The sequence below is a fragment of the Curcuma longa genome, chromosome 6 (assembly GCF_044706935.1).
Source record: "Curcuma longa cultivar G26 ecotype Majalengka, Jawa Barat chromosome 6, ITB_CL_G26_1.1, whole genome shotgun sequence".
NCBI lineage: Eukaryota > Viridiplantae > Streptophyta > Magnoliopsida > Zingiberales > Zingiberaceae > Curcuma > Curcuma longa.
Window position 1 is genome coordinate 2,411,106 of NC_133866.1, and position 21,955 is coordinate 2,433,060.

Consider the following 21,955-nt stretch of genomic DNA (forward strand, 5'->3'; position numbering starts at 1 on the left):
CTTCTGACAAGCCCACACCTCCATTTATTACCGCCATCCCTCTGACACCCGCATGGGCCATGACAAGATGGCTACTTACCGGCGATGGGACAGGGAACTCGATTGTTCCTGACACCTCATTAATCTTGATGGGATATTCCTTAAATGATGATGTGACAGGTATACACGCTCATCTCTCCTTAAAACGACCACTCCCTCCTGAGCAGGTGAGTTCTTCCCTTCTTCTCTACTCTCTTCCTACGCTCAAGTCACTTACTGTTCATCTTCTTCCTCCTCCCGCTGTTCTTGACTTGAGCGTCGGAGTGGTCGCGCCAGGGCACCCCCTGGCCTTCCTACTCACGCTTGCTGTGTTCCAGGTCCCGAAGAGGTCTTATCGCACTCAGCCCATCTTCCTGTTCCACCCCGACGACGAGGAAGGTCCGGTGATGTGTCCAGACGCTCTTCTCAACCGGAACATATTTTGGCGCCGTCTGTGGGAACATCAGCGTCCGGATTTGAGATGCCGACGGACAACTCTCATCAACCTCGCCTCCTCACCATGACACAGGAAGATTTTGACAAGGCGGTGGCCGCCGCCGTCCTAGCGATCTCCAGACAGCAGCCGCAGGCGCCGGTCGCCCTGTCACGACCTCCCTCCTTTTCTGCTGAAGCTCCACCGGCGCCGGTACCGCACGGTTGTTTGAACCTGCGGAGGCCCATCAGGCCCAGGCCCCTCAGGCCCAGGCCCCACCAGGCCCAGGCCAGGCCCCGGCCCATCAGGCCCAGGGCCAGGCCCGGCCTTACATCCTCGAAGATTATGGCGGAATGTCCGTGGAATCTGCAGTGGCCCGGACTCCACCCCGTCATCCCGCACGTGGCAAGGGCCCGTATCCTGGTCGAGGGCAGCAGTTCCCACAAGTCTCCCTTCGCCCCTTGGATCTTAGAGGAGGAGCTCCCTCGCCACTTTCGAGCTCCCCAACTCTCTGACTACACTGGAGCAGCTGATCCGGAGGATCATCTGGGTCGATTTGAGAATGCAGCCCTGTTGCACCAGTACACAGATGCCATCAAGTGCCGGGTCTTTCTTACTACTTTGGCCGGCTCGGCACTCCGTTGGTTCAACCATCTCCCTCCGGCGTCCATCTGCTCCTTCAATGACTTCAGGAGCGCCTTTCTAAGGCACTTCGCCACTAGCCGGACGTACCGGAAGACCGTTATGGACCTCTTCTCCATCAAACAGAAGTCCAAAGAATCGCTTAAGGAGTATGTGCGCCGATTCAATCAGGGGGCACAAGAGGTCCCGGCCGCTCCATCGGAGGTCCTCGTCAGCGCCTTCTCCCAAGGACTTATCGAGGGTGACTTCTTCCGATCCCTCATCAAGAAGCCTCCAAGAAAACTTCGACATGCTGCTGACTCGAGCAGATAAATACATACACGTGGAGGAAGCTCAATCGGCTCGGCGCATAGACTCTGACTCCCACCCTCACGGAGGTCCAAATCGGCAGCCTGCTCCGGCCATTCGAAATGAACGCCGCCCTTTACCTCAACTACTCCGGAGGCCGGAGCCGGAGCGTCCGATCATACCAGAATCTGGCCCTCGTGCCATACAAGCAGTGGACTCCCGACCCACTCAGCCTTCGGGGCCTTCACGGTGGTTGCCCCGTTTCTGCGCATATCATCGGACGCGGAGTCACGACACTCGGGATTGCCATCAGTATGCCCGAGTCCTCCGGGAGGCAGAAGAACAACGCACTAGGAGGGCTGCACCTGCCCCCCAGCCTCGGAGGGAGATCAATAATCAGGCAACTCCGCCACCCCCGCCGCGCTCTCCTCGAGCCGCTTACAAGCGCCACCGCTCTCCAAGGGAGCTAACTCCCCCCACTCTGAATGAAGGTGACCGCAGTCAGGGACCCTGCCCTCGCGACCCCCGAGCCGGCAATCAGGACAACGCCCCCCGAGGCAGCATTCTTATGATTACGGGAGGCGCTACGGATGGAGACTCCAACCGGGCCAGAAAGGCCCACAGCCGGCAGTTAGAAGTGTGCGGTGTTGGTGGAGGCAGCAGAGGGAACGGCCCCACCATGGGTTTTGGACCGCAAGACTTGGAGGGAGTGGAAACCCCCCATGACGACGCTCTGGTCATAAAAGCTACCATCGCCAACTATGACATCTCCCGAGTGTTCGTCGACACCGGCAGCTCCGTCAACATCATCTTCAAGAAGGCCTTTGATCAGATGCAAATCGATGAAGCTGATCTGGAGCCGATGGCCACCTCCTTGTATGGCTTCACGGGGAACGAAGTGCGCCCCCTTGGACAAATCCGCCTCGCCATCTCCCTCGGCGAGGAACCAGCTCGGAGGACGCGGTACTCCTTCTTCACTATAGTGGATGCGCCCTCTTCCTACAATGTGATACTGGGCCGGCCAACACTCAGCGCCTTTTCGACCGTCGTCTCCATGTACCATCAGAAGATCAAGTTCCCGGTGGGAGACTTAGTCGGCGAAGCGCGAGGTAACCAGGTGACCGCGCGGCGTTGCTATGTAGATGCGGTCCGGACCGAGGCCAGAAAGGCTCGGCGGACCCAAGGAGCAGAAGTGCACGCGGTTCAAGAAGTGTCGAATCCCCGCACTTCAGCCGAGAAGGAGTTGTTGCAAGTCTGCCCCGACCGCCCTGAGACAACCGTCCAAGTAGCCGCCGAATTGCCCGCCGAGCTAAAGCTAGAACTTGCCGCCTGCCTCCTCCGAAATCAAGACGTCTTCGCTTGGACTCCGACCGATCTCACGGGAGTTTCCCCTTCTGTCGCCGTCCACCGCCTTAATGTCCTCCCAGGAGCTCGCCCCATCAAGCAGAAGCGACGACACTTCGGCCCAGAGCAGAACAAAGTAATCCGAGAGGAGGTGCAGAAGCTGCTGAAAGCCGGACACATCAAGGAGGTGCACTTTCCTACATGGCTATCTAATGTAGTGTTGGTGCCGAAGCCAGGCAACAAGTGGCGGGTATGCGTGGATTTTCGAGACTTGAACAAGGCCTGCCCGAAGGACTGCTACCCGCTACCCGAGGATCGATCAGCTGGTCGACTCAACCTCCGGATGTGAATATATATGTATGCTTGATGCTTATCAGGGGTATCATCAAATCCCTCTTTCTGTAGACGACCAAGATAAGGTCAGTTTTATAACAGCAGATGGAACTTTTTGTTATACTGTTATGTCATTCGGACTAAAGAACGCAGGAGCCACTTATCAACGGCTGATGGATAAAATCTTCCACCACCAACAAGGCCGTAATATTGAAGTGTACGTGGATGACATACTGATTAAGTCAGAGCGGGGAGGCTCTCTCATCGCTGACATAGAAGAAACCTGCAACACCTTGCGCCGATACGACCTTAAGCTGAATCCGGCCAAGTGCCTATTCAGAGTCCGCGTGGGGAAGTTCTCGGTTACATAGTAACCGAGAAGGGGATCGAAGCCAATCCGGACAAAGTGCAAGCATTATCTCAGATGTCTCCGCCACGCAATCTCAGAGAAGCACAAAAGTTGGTTGGCCGGATCAATGCATTGTCCCGATTCATCTCCAGATCGGCAGAGCGCAGTCTTCCCTTCTTCAAGGTGTTGAAGAAGGCGCAGAAGTTTGAGTGGAACGAAGACTGCGACAAGGCCTTCTCAGAACTTAAAGAATACCTGTCTCAGCTTCCCCGGCTCGCCAAGCCTTCTCCAGGCGAGCCGTTATGGATGTACCTATCCGCTTCCAACTCCGCCGCTAGCTCTGTCCTGGTCAAACAGGAAGGTCAGTCTCAGCAACCCATTTATTTCTCTAGTCACCTTTTCAAAGATGCAGAGACTAGATACTCCAACCTTGAAAAGCTGGCGTGGATGCTTGTCTTGTCTGTACGGAAGCTGCGCCCCTACTTCTTATCTCATCCGGTCACAGTCATGACCAACAGCAACCTGGGCCGACTGCTCACACAGCCGAAAATCTCCGGGCGGCTCATCAAATGGACAGTGGAACTCGGAGAGTACGACATCCAGTATCAACCCCGAACGGCGATCAAAGCTCAGGCCTTAGCCGACTTCCTCACCGAGATACCTGAAGGCGAGACGGAGGAGATATGGAAAATATATGTGGATGGTTCTTCCAACCGGCAAGGGAGCGGAGTCGGGGTCGTATTGATCTCTCCCCAGGAGGAAGAAATTCGACTCTCCATCAGATTAAGTTTTCGAGCCTCCAACAATGAAGCCGAATATGAAGCCGTGCTCGCTGGTCTTCAGGCAGCCAAGCGGATGGGAGCTGCCCGGGTACATCTGCATTCCGACTCTCAACTGGTGGCGCAACAAGTGGAGGGGAATTATGAAGTCCGCAACGATCGACTTCGCCGATATGCTGAGGCCTTCACAAAACTAAAGGCGGAGTTCAAGGAAGTTTCTCTCCAGAAGATTCCCCGGACAGAGAATATTAAAGCAGATGAATTGGCCCGACTGGCCAGCTCTGTGGCAGAATGGATGGATGAAGGACCGATCACTCAGGTTGCCTTCATAGCTCAAATCGACCAATCCGAGCCGGCGGCAGAATTGGACGACTGGAGAGGCCCACTCCTGAACTTCCTCCAAACAGGCGCAACACCAGCCGATCCGGATCAGGCAAAGATACTCCGAAGACGCGCGGCCCAATTTACACTTGTGGGAGATCAGCTATACCGGCGTGCGTTCTCCCGTCCTCTTCTGAAGTGTTTGGGGCCAGAGGACGCTGAATATGTCTTGCGGGAGGCGCATCAAGGATGCTGCGGTAATCACCCAGGGGGAAGATCGCTTGCCCGGAAGATCTTACTAGCTGGCTATTTTTGGCCAACTCTCCAAGCTGATTCGGCGAAGATGGTCTCCACCTGCCTTCACTGCCAAAAGTACCAAGTCTTCTCACGGCGACCGACGGATCTATTGAAGGCTTCCACTACTTCGTGCCCTTTCGACCAATGGGGCATGGATATCGTGGGACCCTTCCCGACTGGGCCGCAACAGAAGAAGTTCCTCCTCGTCGCCGTTGACTATTTCTCCAAATGGGTCGAAGCCGAAGCCCTCGCCCGAATTACCGAAGAAGCCGTCATCAAATTCCTGTGGAAGAGCATTATCTGCCGGTATGGTATTCCCCAACGGTTAGTCTCCGACAACGGCCGCCAGTTCCAAGGAAAGAAGATCCAAGCATGGTGTAAGGGGCTCGGCATCCAGCAGGCATTCACTTCAGTAGCCTACCCACAGGCCAATGGGCAAGCCGAAGTCACCAACCGGGAGATATTACGCGGTTTGAAGACTAAGCTGGATCACGAAGGAGGCAGCTGGGTGGAAGAACTACCCTGCGTACTTTGGTCTTACCGAACCACGCCGAGGGAGAGCACCGGCATGACACCATTCCACTTGGTGTATGGAGGGGAGGTCGTCGTGCCAATGGAAGTCGGAGTGCAATCAGATCGGAGACGGCTCTACGACGAGGACAACGAGGAGCGCCGAAAGATGGAGCTGGACCTCGTCACAGAAGACAGAGACCGAGCCGCCGCTCGACTTACAACCTACCGTCAAAGGATGTGCGCCACCTACAACCGGCGAGTGATCCCCAGATCGTTTCAAGTAGGCGACTTGGTGTGGAAGAAGGTGAAGCCGGCAGGCGACGTGGGCAAGCTCGAACCACCATGGGAAGGCCCTTACTGGGTGATCAAGAAGACAAGCGCCGGTGCCTACTACCTAGCCGATTCGGACGGCAAAGACTTGACTAGACCGTGGAACGCCACGCATCTTCGGCCTTACCGCACTTAGCGCCCCAGAGCATCAAGTGTCACTGTATGTCCTTTTGTATTTCCTATACTTGAATAACAATGACACTATCGCAGGGCCTCCTCCGGGTATCAAGGCTTTTCAGCCATTCTCCAATACTCTCCCGACTCGGACATAGTCGCGGATTGAGCCAACTTAGGTCTCGGACCTACGCCATCGACAATACTCTCCCGACTCGGACATAGTCGCGGATCGAGCCAACTTAGGTCTCGGACCTACGCCATCGACAATACTCTCCCGACTCGGACATAGTCGCGGATCGAGCCAACTTAGGTCTCGGACCTACGCCATCGACAATACTCTCCCGACTCGGACATAGTCGCGGATTGAGCCAACTTAGGTCTCGAACCTACGCCATCAACAATACTCTCCCGACTCGGACATAGTCGCGGATTGAGCCAACTTAGGTCTCGGACCTACGCCATCGACAATACTCTCCCGACTCGGACATAGTCGTGGATTGAGCCAACTTAGGTCTTAGACCTACGCCATCGACAATACTCTCCCGACTCGGACATAGTCGCGGATCGAGCCAACTTAGGTCTCGGACCTACGCCATCGACACTAGTCTCCCGACTCGGACATAGTCGTGGATCGAGCCCTTGATGTCTTGGACCTGCACCGCCAGCAACTGAACTCCCTCAGCATGGGTACGACGGAGCTGGATATGCCTCACAACCAAGCACGAGTTCGAGTTGCCGTAGCCACCACTCATGTCCGCCTCCCTGTACAACAAGACGAAAGCTTGAACCCCCGGACATTGGGACGCGCTAAGGAAGGGAGCCGCGCCATCTCTTGTCTCCCCGCTCACCAAGCACTACATCAAATTGTTAAAATCGCTGGACGACTAATGAACGGTCCAGCGATCGCCAGATTGATAGACACTTGGTCTATGAGCTGCGCAGACGAACCGCCTATAACTCACCGACGCACCCCATGCAACAAGCACAGTCGAATCCGAATACTTGAGCGACGCAGTCTCGGACTGAACACCTTCACCATGTCCGGCAGGGACTTAGTTCTCTCGCGGTTCCCCCTAAGGCTAGCCTCACTTCCTTCTTCCGAAGGCTCAACGCTCACACTCCTCCGATCCAGGCAAGTCACACAAACAAGGAAAAGAGAAAAGCAAAAGAAAGCCAACAGGAGTTTCATTGGATGTCAAAAAATTACAAGGGGAGAGCCGAAGCTGATTACATTCACTTTCTTTTCCCTTTCCCCTTGCCGGACGAAGGCTTCTTCACAACATCGGAAGCCGTTCGGTCCGACTTGGATAGCTCCGCCCACACCTTCTTGATGTCCAACTGGTCTAGTGCCTCGTCGGGGATGTCCACGCCCGCCGACTGAAGCTGCCTCAACACACCCTCGAAGCCGAACTGGAGCATCCTGGCTGCCCTCTTCAGAAATTGGTCGTTGAATTCCTTGGATTTCAGCCAAGCCTCCTTGGCTGCCTTGACTTGGTCTTCCTCGCCGATCTTGTAGGCGGCGAGTTCGTTGCGCGCGTCAGTCGAGACGCCTTCGACCACTTTGGCTGCCTCGGTCAGGTCGGCCACTTGCTTCTTCAGCTTGGCTGACTCCTCAGTTAGCTTGGTGACCTGCTCCTTCAGCCCCTTGGACTTGTCACACGCGAAGTCCAAGTCGGCGCATTGTTGATCCAGCTAGTCCTTCAAATATCTTATCTCTTCGTCCTGCTTGGCCAGCCGGTTGCCTTGACTAACCAGCTGGTCCTTCTTCTGCTGCAACTCTTCATGGACCTCCTGCTCTTGGGTCCGAACTTCTTGCAGTTCCCGCTCCAGGTTTTCGCTGCCCTATCTTCGGCGATGAGTTGTTGTGCCCTAGCCAAACTAGCCTGATGTTGGTGTTGGTTGGCCACCGACCAAGCCACTTGGAGCTCCTTGACCAAGTCATACTCCTTGGCCTTCAGTTCGGCCACCTGCCCCTCCAAGGATTGGAATTGATGGACAAAGAGGCTGGGCAGTCGGTGGGTGTATCTCCATGTGTTCGGCCAGGACCTACTTCACATTCACAAAGTTGATTAATCTATTGTGAGTCAGAAAACAAGAATTTGAGGAGACTTACCCGAACCAGGTTGAAGGCATTGCAACTTGTCATATCTGACAGTGTCAGTGGGGCGTAGTGAGAAGAACCCCGAAGCTCTCGAGTGCGGTCGATGATGTCGTTAAGCTCCTCCCGCCTGAATGGAGCATCCGTCGGGACTGAGGACAACCGAACATCAACTGGAGGAAATCGACCTCCCGGGAAAATCCCTGCCGATCCGGAGGGACAGACGGCCGCTGGATAAAGAATAGGGCGAGGCGAAGCCTGCCCGGTAGTAGGAGGGGTAGCCCCCTCTGCGCCGGACTTGGGACCGCAGCGGGGACCTGATCAGACGCCAGCATGATGACCGAAGGGGATACCCTCGGCCCCTCGCTTGCGACTTCCCCGGGCGCCTCCCTCCGTGCCCCGCCAGCGAAATTTGCCAAGGGAGCCGTCGCGGGCTCCTCATCCAAATCTACCGCTGGCGCCCTTCTTTCAAATATCGGCTCTGAGGGCGCCGGCCTCGATTCCTCTAGCGCCGATTTAGACAAGACCGCCGTCGCGACCAAAGTTGGTTCATTAACCGGCACTATGACCAATTCCACAGCCGCTGAGATCGGTTCACCCGTTGGCACCGCCGAATCCTCAGCAGATCCGGCCACAGATTGCGCTGTCAATTCGGCATGCTCCTGGGACGCCCGCGCTACCGTTCGCGCCTCCGCTTGCTTGCTCGACTCGGTGCCGAGCGTGGCCTTAGGCGCCTCCGCGGGACTTGGCCGCTTCTTCTTCTTAGGCTTGGCAGGCGGTTCGGGCCTGACCTTCTTCTTCAGCTTGCCCTCCTCGACTACCGGAGGGCGCTTTCTGGACGCTGGTTCGTTAGAAGGCTCTTTGATTGTCAGCGCCTTGGTCTTGGGAGCCCGCTCACGTGACTCCTCCGCTCAGGGCCGCTTGGCGGCTCGGCTAGATGGTACAGCCGATTGGGACCTCGTCTCGGATCCTGCCGCGACCGAATGGCTGCCGGGTGAGGCCGTGGTTGCAGGATTCTCCTCAGAAGGGCTGGGCGTCACCAATTTCTTGAAGGACGCTCAGTCCCACTTCAAGAACTTGTTCATCGATGCGGCCATCAAGAGATCCTCTGCACAAATCCGGGACACGCATAAAATTAGCCATTAATATGCTAAGGCAGTAGTATGATTTCTTACCGAGTGGCTGAGACAGCTCCGCGGCTATCGGGCTTAAGCCTGCCCGATATAGCAACCCTTCCTCGCCGACCAGCCAGTCAACATGAAACTTCAGACCTGCGAGGGACTCGTTCGCCATCTTGTAAGTCGTCTCCGACTTGTAGTCTCTCAAACGCGGAGGAAGGGGAAGTTCTGGCTGCCACTCGGTAATACGTAGGGAACTTGGGATCCTCACAAAGAAGAACCTCGTCTTCCAATACTTGAGCGAAGATGGGTACTTCTCTAAGAAGTTATGTCCGTCTCGGGCATTGAGGTAAAAGACCCCGTCTTCCTTCTTCTTCAAGTAGAAGAAATAATGGAACACGGTGGGATTCAGTGGGATCCCATACACCTTAAACACCAGACAGACACAACAGAGGAGGCGAAAGGAGTTAGGGGCTAGTTGGTTCACCGGGACCCCGAAATACCCCGCGATCCTAAGGAAGATCTCCGGGATGGGAAATCGGAGCCCCCCTCCAGCTGACCTTGGAAAATAGTTTGATAGCCCGAAGGAGGAAGATGTGGTCTGTCATGACTCTTCGGGACCCTAATTTTATACTCACGAGGAATTTGGTACCGGAGCTTCACTGCCGCCTTAGCCTCCTCGTCAAAAATCGACGACATGGACTCAAACCACAAATCTTCAGACTCCGACCCCGACATTTCTAACAACCTACGACCTACGAGAAGGACACTAGAGAATGCAAGATGCAAAAAGGAAAGAAAGAAGAACAGGGCTTACACAAAGATTGCCGGAGAAGAAAAGCAGTAAACAAAGGTTGTAGTGGACGGCGACAGCAACATGCACGAACAACAAATAGCTCTCGCGGATAAGGACACAGCCGCCTCTCGCCGCTTATATACCGACACCCTATCAGCCGTCGACTGCCCGATAAGCACGATTCCCCGAGAATATTCGATCGCGTCATGATGGAGATTCAAAAATCCCATCAATAAGCTCGCTTCATTAAATGCTTCTCTTGGAAATGACGTTTACCTTAATGCGCGCGCGTGCTTGCCGCCACGCCTTGAAGCTGACGTGTCGAAAGGTGCATGCCCACGTGTCCTCTGGGGATACCGCCTCGTCTTTGATCACGACCAAACAGCTGGCGTGGCTCCCTAGACCGGACTCCGATGCGGACTAGGACTCGAACGGACGCGGAAAAGACATTCGCCTCTCTCCACGCGTGCTCACCGCCATACCGTGTGAATGACGTGGCAAATGATACACTGCCACATGTCCTTCGCTGATTATCACTTCTCCACTTGGCATAGCTACACAACCATCTAGTTCACTGAACCAGACTTTGATTCAGATCAGACTCGAGAGCGACTCGGTCTAGTCAGTCCGACTTATGCTCCCTTCGACTAGACTAGCGGGGAGGCTTATATGTTACGAAAATAACTCATAGGGGCCTAGTTCGACTCGAGTCCGATCCTGGTCTCGCCCAAAGGCCCAGTCAGCCACACCTGCAGACTTGATTGACCAAGTCCCTTCTCTCTACTCGCTCAAAGAAGCCATCGACTGATACCCCATTCGGTTCGGAGCGAATAAGCTGCCAAATCGCATGGAGCCGAATCACTCGTTCACTCGGTCTGCTCAGTAGCCGAATCGCCCATTCGGTCTGCACAGTGGCCGAATCACCCATTCGGTCTGCTCAATAGCTGAATCGCCCATTCGGTCCGCTCAGTGGCCGAATCACCCATTCGATCCGCTCAGTAGCCGAATCACCCATTCGTCCACACTTCCATTCGGTTACACTCCCATTCGGCTGTAGCGCTGAATGAGGGCATTCAGTGCCCGGATCGCCAGGCGACCACCGCCCTCGCCGTGCAGACCTCTTATCAAGCCGAATCGACAAAGCGCCCTACAGTGCCTCGGCATATCCCATCACGACTTCTGACAAGTCCACACCTCCCTTTATTATCGCCATCCCTCTGACACTCGCGTGGTCCATGACAAGATGGCTACTTACCGGCGATGGGATAGGGAACTCGATTGTTCCTGACACTTCATTAATCTTGATGTGATATTCCTTAAATGATGATGTGACAGGTGTACACGCTCATCTCTCCTTAAAAATACCACTTCCTCTTCAGTAGGTAAGTTTTTCTCTTCTTCTTCTACGCTTTTCCACGCTCAAGTCCTTTATTGTTCATCTCCTTCCTCCTCCCGCTATTCTTAACTTGAGCGTCGGAGTGGTCGCGCCGGGGCACCCCCTGGCCTTCCTACTCACTTTTGCTGTGTTCCCAGGTCCAAGATCTAGCAGCGCGCCAGACCCCTCTTCCTGTTTCACGCCCGCTCCGATGAAAGTCCGGTGACTTGTCCAGACGCTCTTCTCAACCGGAACACTACCTCTTGCAAATTTCCATCATAGTTGTTAAACCAATTTTAATCTCCTCATCCTGTTATCCTTTGGATGTCTAATATCATCCTTTCTCAAATTGTAGTGTATATCCTTTGGATATACATCTTGGCCATGAATATCAACTCAACCTCATTGTGTCACAAGCTATGTGAACTTCATGTATATACACCAAGTCTCTATAAACTTCATACACATTAATAACACAGGCAAAAATCTAACTTAAAACTCTTTGCTAAATACATCAAAATATATTGGTCAAATTTGATCACTTAGAATGTGATTGTATTAATAATCTTTCCTTTTTTTTAATACTTGACAAGCTTTTATAACTTAGGAAAATATAGAAATCATGAATTAATAAATTTGACACCCCTATTTCTAAACTCCCCTCAAGCTAGAGTTTTACTAATAGGAGACAAGATTTAACTAATAGGAGACAAGATTTACTGGCTTGAACGTTTCTTTGTCTTCCTTTGTCACATATGAAAAATGATAATTTGAATTTAGACACATTTAATCAGTCTTAATTTATAAAAATATGAAGTAGAAATATCAAACCATAATTACATATAAGTTTAAAAGATGATGCACACTTTTGTTTCAATTTTATTTTTAAAAAATTATAATAGGCCATTTTAAACTTTCTATTTTGATATAATCGACTTTTTGTTTAGAATAGTTGATTGAACTAAATGACAGGCAACTAATAATTATGATAGTCATCTTATTTTTGTTTCTAAAAACTTTAATAGTCTCATATAAAATTTTAAAATTCTCAAAAATTTTATAAAATATTTGTTTTAAGGATATTTATCAAATGTTTATTTTCTTGAGGAAATATTATGAATTATTAATTTGATAGATGATTGTGAAATATGTCAAAACTTCAATAGTTTCATTTTTCAAAGCATTATATTTTTTAAAACAAGTATAGTACACAAATGATATGACATATTTGACCAACTATTGATTTTGTTGATTTGTCCAAAATTTTCAACCATGTTTTATGAGTCAAAAGTACAAAATATTTGCCCTCCATGATTAGTCAATATGAATTTTGATAATTTTGACTAAAAAAATACATCAAAATGATATTGTGAACAAAAATATCAAACCTTAATATTTCACTTATTTTCTAAGTTTCTTAGCACACAAACAAAGCTAACATGAAGTTCTTACTGTGATTAAGAAAATATTAATTCCTATCTTCTAGGTGAACATGCAATTTAATAAAACAAGAAAACAACGTAAAGCTATATCAACCATCATGTATAGTAATCAATGCTTCATATATTTGGCAAAGTCGAACTAATGTCATCTCCGTAGTGACCAACTGCAACTTTTCGATTTATCTCATCACATATAATTGTGGGATCAACTGTATGAGGCTGTTGAGGTGATGGATTCTACCTTTTTACTGAAATATTTCATACAATTGATTTTTCCAAGTAGTCTAAAAACTAGTGAATGATATAGACAACAAATAAACGTTTGATCCAATTGGAATCATCAAAAGACTCTTTGGAACCTATTTTTATTCATTGTTTCAATTTTATTCTGGCCATGTTCAATAATAGAATGGTATATTTTTTTTCTTTATAGCATAATTTTTTTTATTGTAATTTAGCCTTTGACTTCCAATAATCATATTAAGTGTTTGGAGCTAATAGTAAATTGCTTAAGGATCATTTAATTTTTTTTTCAATTTCTTTAATTTTCAAATAACGTAGAACTGATAGATCATCTAATTGATTTTCTAAAATTCCTACAACGTTTTTTAAATGCATGCATTTCCTTGTAAGTTTTTCTAAAGACATACACAAAAAAAAAGAAGAGATAACATCTAAATATTGATTAATAGAAATACTACTTACCTTACTGAGAGTAGTAAGAGTTTGCTCCCTCTTTGCTCTATCTTGAGTTATAGTTTAAAGCTTAGCTCAATCTCAAGACTCCACCTAAGCTATGGTGGTGTGAGGGGAGTGGTGGGATCATGACTTGTTTTAGTCGACTTTGTTGGGACCGTGGCGTGTATTTCCTTTCACTGATATTAGAAGGGCATGCCGGCAGCTGCAGTTATAGCTGATCAAATGCTAGGGCCAAAGGAGGATCGTAGGTTGGCCATTGTTGTGGTAACAAAATGACTCCTTTTTAAAATATTGGCTACACTTTGTATGTTGTTTCATGTAACTTTGTTGCTTAATAGTGTGAAACCAAAAAAAAAATTGCTGAATTTTGAGAAATGCAAACAAAATATGACATTTGAAGCTATATTTGTCTTTTTGACTTCTTTGGAATTGAGGATCCAAATTTGTTGACATGTCGAACAAGTTACTTGACTTATAATGAGTTATGCAAGAGAGCCGACAAATTGACATAGACAATGGTAATAATAATGCAACATCTGAGCTATTTAAACCATTGTTTGAATAAGCCAACCAAGATTTGTATTCGAGAGCAAATAAGGTGCTTGGTAAACTTAATACAAATTAAAGTACTCAATTGTTGGTCTAATCGTTCCTTTGATATGCTATTAAAGTTTCATTAAAGTTGCCTTCCACGCCCTAATTATGTCCCGAAGTCTTATTATGCTACAGAGAAGATACTTCAAATGTTGAGATGATATATGAGACAATACATGCATGTGAAAATGGATGTAAATTATTTAGAAAAGAGTGTGCAAATCTTGAAAAAATGTCCAATATACAGGAAGTCACATTACATTCTAAATAATAAAGAAAATTCAAAAGTACCTACAACTGTTGTTGTTAGACACTTCCCTTTGAAGCCACTATTGCAAAGATTTTATTTGCATAAAGATATATCTATTGGAATGCATTGGTATAAGGAGAAACAAGTTGAAACTCTATTGATGCGAGTGCATGGAAAGAATTTGATAAAATGTATCCAACTTTTGTTTCAAAATCAAGAAATATTCGATTTTTACCTCTTCACATATGGTCATAGGGTCAACCGTATGGGGCTGCTAGAGTGATGAATTTCACTTTTTACTGAAGAAAGGGTTTAACCCATTTGGGATGTTGTCCAATTCATACAACATCTAGCTTGTGATTCTTGTCCAATACAACATGGCTCCTTGGCACATGATGAAACAAGCTTACACATTGATGACACTCCTTATTCTTGATCCAAGATCACTTGGGAAAAACAATGATATCTTTCTAGAACCGTTAATTGAAGAGCTAAAAGAGTTATGACATGATGAGATTATGACACTAGATTCATCCACTAGAGAGTATTTTAATCTTTGTGCTATTGTTTTATGGACCATTCATGACTTTCCTGCGTATGAAATGATTTCTGGTTAGCCAAATACAATTTGAAACTTGATGATCATAAGGATTTTTTTAAGTGGCTAAAATATATGTGGTTTTAAGATGGTTATGTAATAAATATTTCTCGGCAATTGATCAAAAATGAAGGGAGGTTGCACAAACTTAAAACTCATGATTGTTATATTCTTTTTCAAAACTTGCTTTCTATTGGTATTCAAAAATATTTGCAGAAAGATGTATGTGAACCACAAGTGTATGTGATCATCGTCAAATAATAAAATGATCATCCTCTGGGATTGCATATCAACTACCAATTTACATGCAAAATAGGCAATCTAGCTAGAATAAATTGAGAGAATTATTGTAAAAGCAAACTAAGAAGACTTTATAAAAAGAAATGAGAAAACTAATTCTTTGAGGCAATTCTAGGACTTTGATTTCACCATGATGACTGCTGATAATTTAGCTATGATTCTCTCTCTTATCTCAATGTTAGATATACTTGAAGATGGTTTATCCTAAGATAATCGATGTGTCTATAAGAGAGAAAAAAATCCACTGATGTATCTATCCTAACATGATTTCTACTTTCTTGGTAGTTGAATAAGGATAGATTCTTTATATTCTGTGACAACCAATGTTTACCTTTGTGAGAGTTTGAACCACTTTCATTATTAAACTCTCAAGTTCAATTCTATAGTTCTGATATTAGAGTTTACCTGTCGGTCCATCCACTAATCTTTAACATGTAGGAAAAACGGTGAGCCTCCGGAACTATTCCGGTGATACAGATTATCAATTCTCGATCCGGATCGAAATACAGCAGAAGCGATTATATAATTTCACAAATTATTAATCAACACATATGAATATAAATCAATGAAGAATTTAAATTTATAAAAAGGAAACCTTTTCTAGAAAACTAACCTCTTTGTAGTTTTCCTCGTTCGTAAATTCTGGGTGCGTAGAAACCACAACCTTCCAGTGCGATCCTTCAATTGATGGTAGTGTGTGGGCACTCCAAAACACAAATCTCAGAAATCTATTATTTTTCTCACACTCCGTTGTTTCCAACTCATGAAAACATATATAGGGAGAGAGTGGCTATGGAAAACAAGAGAAGATCCTTTATTAAAAGAAAGATCAATCAAAGATTTTCCTTCTTCCTTTTTTCGTTTTGTTTTATCGATTTATTCCAAGGATTTCCAAAATCCTTTTTCCCTTTTAATTGGTTTTTTCACGATAAAATCAAAAGATCTTCATTTACCTTTTAATATATTCCAAATATATTAAAGATATTATTAATATCCTTTTGGATATTACCATAATAATTCATAAATTATAATTATCACATAATTATAATTTTAATTAAATCTCATATTTAATTTATTTCCAAGCCGTTGGAATTATGGAAACAAATTTCCATCTTCACCTTTGATTTCTAAATTGCATTTTTAATTCGTCATTGATAAAGAAGGCGTACTGGGGACCATGGACCTATAATAAGAAGCTTCAATAAATTGGATAAATAATTAAACTCTTTAATTAATTTATTCAATTTATTAATTCCATTATTACTCCACTAAAAATATGGAATTGCACTCTTCTTTATTATAGAATATCTTACTCTATGAAAAGAGTCGTCCATTGATATAATCATTACATACGGATTAATCCTCCATAGATAATTCATAATTGGAGCTAGGAAATTTTCCGTTTACCTCTCCAATTATTTTTAAACCTCATTTACCATTAATCCACTAGTGAGTGGTTCAATTTATAATTCCATTATAAATCGATTGGGCCCAACACTCAGTTCCAGAATTAACAAATGAGGGAATTATCTTTCTGCTTCCCGCAAGAAGGAATGGATTCCATATCTGTAAATTTATATTCCCAGCCATTCATTTCAAATGTAAATCTAAAATGCAAGTGTTGAGAATGCGTAATTGCAAACTTTAACAAGCAAATTAAGAATTACATAGAAATAAATAGGAGTTTATAATTACTTAAGGATTAAGATCTATTCATATATGATCATCTTTATGATTTAATTTGAATTTCATAGTATAACGGAATTTATTATGAAATTTCTAATTAAATCGGTCCAAGTCCTACATAATCTCATTATATATAAATGCCCCCATCTAGATGTCTCCACATCGACGGTCCGGATAAGACAGTCACATTCAAAATGTTCATGGGCCGCATTAGTGATGTTTTAATTAAAGATCCCATACTTTAATTAATTTCATCACAGACTTAATTTAAGTTTATTATCCATAATTTAATCCTCTTGTATATATAACTCTTATATATACTAAATTATGGTTACATCCAATAAACTAAGGATTTTGCTATGATATTCAAAACAAAATATGTTCAACAATAAATGTCACTTTTATTAAAAAAAAACATAATCCAATTACAATGCTTTGAGGGCACTATCCCCAACATAACATATGTAATGTACGCTTATATGCTAGATCCTAGATTAAGATTCACCTCTCGGTTTATCCCAAAGAAATCCATCACTTAATCTTTGATCATGTAAACATACGCGAATACATGAAGCATGCTAAAATTGAATTAAGAATCAAACATGTCATAAATCAATCGTCAACTTAACATCGACATACTCTCTAATACTAAAATTAAGGAAAACTATTTCATAAAGCCATTGACGTTGTAGCTATTGGGATTACAATCGAAGTCCCCACTTAGTATGACAACTGGGCCTAAGTTTAAGTTTAAAATTGGTTAATGAGTTATTCTAATTGAATCTTAAACATATTGAATTAATGGGTTAATCTAATATGAGTTTAAAATTTTGAGTAAATTCAAACCAAATAAAGACCATGGTTTTATATCCACGTTCATAATTTCATTTGCATATTAGATATGCATAAAAATAAAATAAAAAGAAAATATCTTATTATATGAGATAGTAGTTTTCAAAAATGATCTTATCTGATAAAATCGTGTCAACCTTAAAAGTTAGGATTTAGTTTCCTCTTTATATACTAGTTAGTACTACGATGTATGTTATAGAAGATTTTCCAATCGTGCTCGTGAGACGGGCAACCGCTGTGCTCGTGTGGATACCATAGCGGTGAAACATGAAGGGAAAGTCTTGAAAAACCATTCCGGTAGATTCTTGCAGAACAAAAATTTTCTCGGAAACGATCTCAAGTTGCCCTCATAGTCGATCAAACGAAGTTTGATCGACTCATTTAGATCATTGGGCTCTTGTGTTTGGTTTACAGGATCCAATATGAAAAGCATAATTTAATTAACGTGGAAACATTAAATTATACCTTTCTTCGGACTATTGCGAAGGATGTAGATGACCTCTCGATCTTCTGCTGTATCCCTCTCCCCTTCTCGAACGTTGTGTGGGCAATGATCCTTCGAGAAGATTGTGAACACTGTTTATAATCTATAAGGAACTGATAACATGGTCTTCTGTGTGTGACTCCACACACCATGTTAATCTACAATATAGATTAAATGGACACTTGCATAAAAACTAAATGCAAATTTTGACTAAATATGATTCTCATTTCAGAATGTTCATTTACATAGCTAGGATTCTGGTATACATCTCAACAAAACATATTAATTGGGCTCAGATCGACTACATTCTCTAGTTCCATAAAGGTTTTACTCATCAAGATGTATCTTTCTATACAAATGATTAATCAGAATTCGTATGGATCTCTGGTGTGTTCCTCATCTGCTGTATTTTATGCTGATTTTCGCATTAGAACCAAACAATAGCTCCTTTAATGTCTTTGTGAACGACCTCTTTTGGGGTCTCCTGTCATGAGAACCTTGCATGCCTTGTAGATGCCTCTCCTTGCTTCCTTTTATAGTTTCAGAACTTTGACAGAGTTTCTTAAGAAGTAGGGAAGCCCTAACATAATTTCTTAAAAAGTAGGGTGACTAAACAATTTTCCTTAAAAATAAGAGGAAGCTTAATAAAATTTTCTAAAAATAGTGCAGCACGGTCTTTGACGCTCCACGACCGAGGAATGCACCACGAGAAGGTTGTGGTGAGTTCTGACTTGATCTTCTATTCTACTCAATAGCCACTATGGTTGTGCTTGTTGCTCCCTTTGATTGATGCTCCGCAGGCAAGTTGACTTCATGGATGATTCACAACCATGTTGGCTGCTACAGTCTGGTCATGGATCATGCTGCAATGTTGTCCCTTCAACTTTTCACCTCCAAATACACTCCAACGCCAAGATCTTCACATTCTATCAATAAAACACATAAAGAGTAGTCATCCAAACTAGAAGATGAAAAAACAAAAGCAGGAGTTTATGTAAAATATGCTCATGTAATATAATAAATGTATACTAATTGAGACCAAAAACTTTGTATGATTTACACACATCAAATAGCGAGGGAAAGATGAGGATACGATAAAGTAGAGGTAGGGCAGAGAGAGGTGTTGAAGGTTAGAGAAAGGTGTAGGACCAAATAATATGCTAGAGGAAGGGGTGAATAGTGCTCATACTTTTTCTTTTTCTTTTGTATTTGTCCTTGTCTATTAGATTAGTTTACCCAGCTGAATAATAACATATACAATATAAATATAAAGACGAAGCAAAGAACACTATCGATTTTACTTGGTTCACACCCTCCAAGGTGCTAGATTCAAAACCTACATACAGAACATCATCCATTATTCTTTCTTCTTTTCAAAAACCTTTCAGTAGCAAAGAAATCTATTACAATCTTTGATTAAAATCAAGAACAAATATAATTGAACTTAATAGCACATATTATAAAGAATACAAACAAATGTGGCGATCTGGTTTGGAACCTCTGAATGTCGCGCACTCCTTATAACACTTTCTCGATTACACAAACAAAGCTTTTGAAAGCATTTTCGAGCATAGAGCTAAGAGAATTGAGAGTAGATTGATTGAATTGATGATTTGAGTCTTGGGCTCGAGGTTCTTTTATAAGATTTTTTTGATCAATCGATAAGCCTTGTTCGGTCGACTGAACAAAATCTTATATTATTCAAATTTATTTTTTGGTCAATTGATCAACAGTAATGGCCAATTGATCATAATCGTGCTAATTCCCTGTCTAGGTTCTTTTACCGATTGGATCAACATCCTATTTAATAAGCTGATCAGATCTATTTTTGATCGACCGATCCTCCTTCGATCTTATCTTCTGCCATGCAACATACTCCACTTATCTGATGCCACATCAATTCAGTCTGCCAACTGAACATTCGATCGACCGACCCAAGCGGTCAATCGGTATAATCCTTTTTGATCAACTGGAAGATTGATTCCTTCAAAATACCAAGCATATAAACAAGCTTAGTTCTTAGCCTTTTTAACCTACTAGGCTTATTTACTTGGAGTTCACTTTTTAAAGATTTCACACACTCCTCTAAGGTTTTTTCCTTTTACTAAAGATTACCCTTGATCTGCTTAGGATTTTACCTTGCTAGACATTACATCATCTTTGACCTGCCTGTACTTTCCCTTTATCAGACATTCGATCAGCCTTGACTTACTCGGATTTTTTTCTTGCCAAGTATCTGATCAATTTTGACTTTCTTGAACTTTTCTTTTGCCAGACATCCAATTAATCTTGTCTTGCTTGAACTTTTACTAAGTATCCAATCACCTTTGATCTGCTTGAATTTTCTCACCAACTTACTTCCAAACATTCAACCAATCTTGACTTGCTTGGATTCTCTTATCAACTCGATCAACCTTGACAAACTCTAATTAAATATATTGCTCAAATAAATATCAAAATCCTAGAAATTGATTGCACAAAACAAAAAGGAGTCAAAGGGCACTAGGCAAGTTTGGAGCTAGGGATCTCATATTGGAGGAGAGGAGGGGGCGTGAAAGATGTGTGTTTATGTTGAAGGAGGAGGGTGGTTGTGTTGTTGCTCCTTATTAGCTCCTCATTTACCCCTATATTTCTTATATTAAAAAATTGAGATGGAGAGGGTGGTCGTCGCCATCCTCTCAGGCTCCGTCCCTAGCATTAGATGAGAGAGTGTTGGGTATGAATGAGAATAAGAAACTTAAGTTTATAAATGCATCTATAGCAACCTACCCTAGTAGATCCTAAAAATCACTCGAAAAATCTACCTTGTATGTTGGCTACACAAGTCATCACAAATCTATCATAGCAAATCCAACCTTTAGCAATAATAGATATATCCTGTTTCACATGACTTTGATGCTCGATTTTCGTTGTATGTGTTTTTTAGTTGAAGCCTTGACTCATGTGTAGGTGAATCCAATCCTCTAACACTCTAAGAATTCAATAAAAAATTTCAACTTTGAATTGGGAAAACCTTAAAAAGAAACAAAAAGTTTCTGAATAAATTAAAGAAGAAAGGAAACAGAGAGAAAAGGTGTTGAATTGAGCAAGAGTTGCATGGCCTCTCCTTCGTTCAAATTGAAAAGACATAACAATTAAATCAAGCTACACACCACTTAAATTATAAAAAATATAATGTTCGAATGAAAAATTAATCACACTTGTGTTAGAAACGTGGGTAAACACGATCTTTTAATTTCATGGCCCAATACAGGCCCACTATCTAATGCCCTTGAAAATCGCAAATATTTGTGGACATAGTTATGTATATAAATGCTAACAAGGTTTAAGAAATATCCAATGTGAGATTAAAACGATGCTTCTTTTTACCGGGTTTTCTCCCTGAAATTTTAACTTAGAAAATTTTACTTAGAACTCCTTTTAAACACCGACACCATAGATAGTAGTTAGGAGTTAGAATTTCAAAAATTTTGGATTTACAATTTAAATTAATTAATTCCTTTTCTATGTTAAATTAAACAAAAAAAAGAAAAATAAACACATTTAGCGGACCATGAATTTGATAGGGTGCCGGATAAATCCAACACAATTCGTAAAAGAGGTCTCCGTCATCCACATGCGATGCTTCATTTCGAAAACACAAAGCCCATGAGCAATCACATTCTTACACAAAATCCATATATGCGTGTTATGTCAATCCTTGTTGCTTCTTTCCTTTGCCTAAATGGTTCAAACGTCTTCTTCATCTGAAAGAAAGGATATGAATGTCATTAGTGCCTCCACATGGTAGGTACAAGTTTTTTTTGAGCTCCTAAACTGAAAAACAAAACACAACTTATGAATGTTCTTGAGTTATTATAGATATATACATATATCAATTCCATGTTGGATATTTTATG

At 44.0% G+C, this 21,955-nt stretch overlaps 1 protein-coding gene and 1 pseudogene across 1 annotated transcript; both read left to right on the top strand.

Annotated features, from left to right (window-relative positions):
* The first annotated feature begins 499 nt into the window (after positions 1-499).
* LOC141831105 (uncharacterized) lies at positions 500-3,074 on the top strand. The gene is made up of 2 exons (XM_074718535.1): positions 500-1,334; positions 1,402-3,074. The coding sequence occupies exons 1-2, from the start codon at positions 500-502 to the stop codon at positions 3,072-3,074; spliced, it is 2,508 nt and encodes an 835-aa protein (XP_074574636.1).
* A 10,410-nt stretch (positions 3,075-13,484) lies between these two features.
* LOC141831108 (uncharacterized) overlaps positions 13,485-21,955 on the top strand; it is a 14,616-nt pseudogene continuing 6,145 nt past the window's right edge.

Excerpts from the sequence above, each read along its gene's own strand:
- LOC141831105 (XM_074718535.1), top strand. The coding sequence starts at position 500 with ATGCCGACGGACAACTCTCATCAACCTCGCCTCCTCACCATGACACAG. Across the intron at positions 1,335-1,401 it reads CTCCCAAGGACTTATCGAGG|ATAAATACATACACGTGGAG; the intron begins GTGACTTCTTCC and ends TGACTCGAGCAG.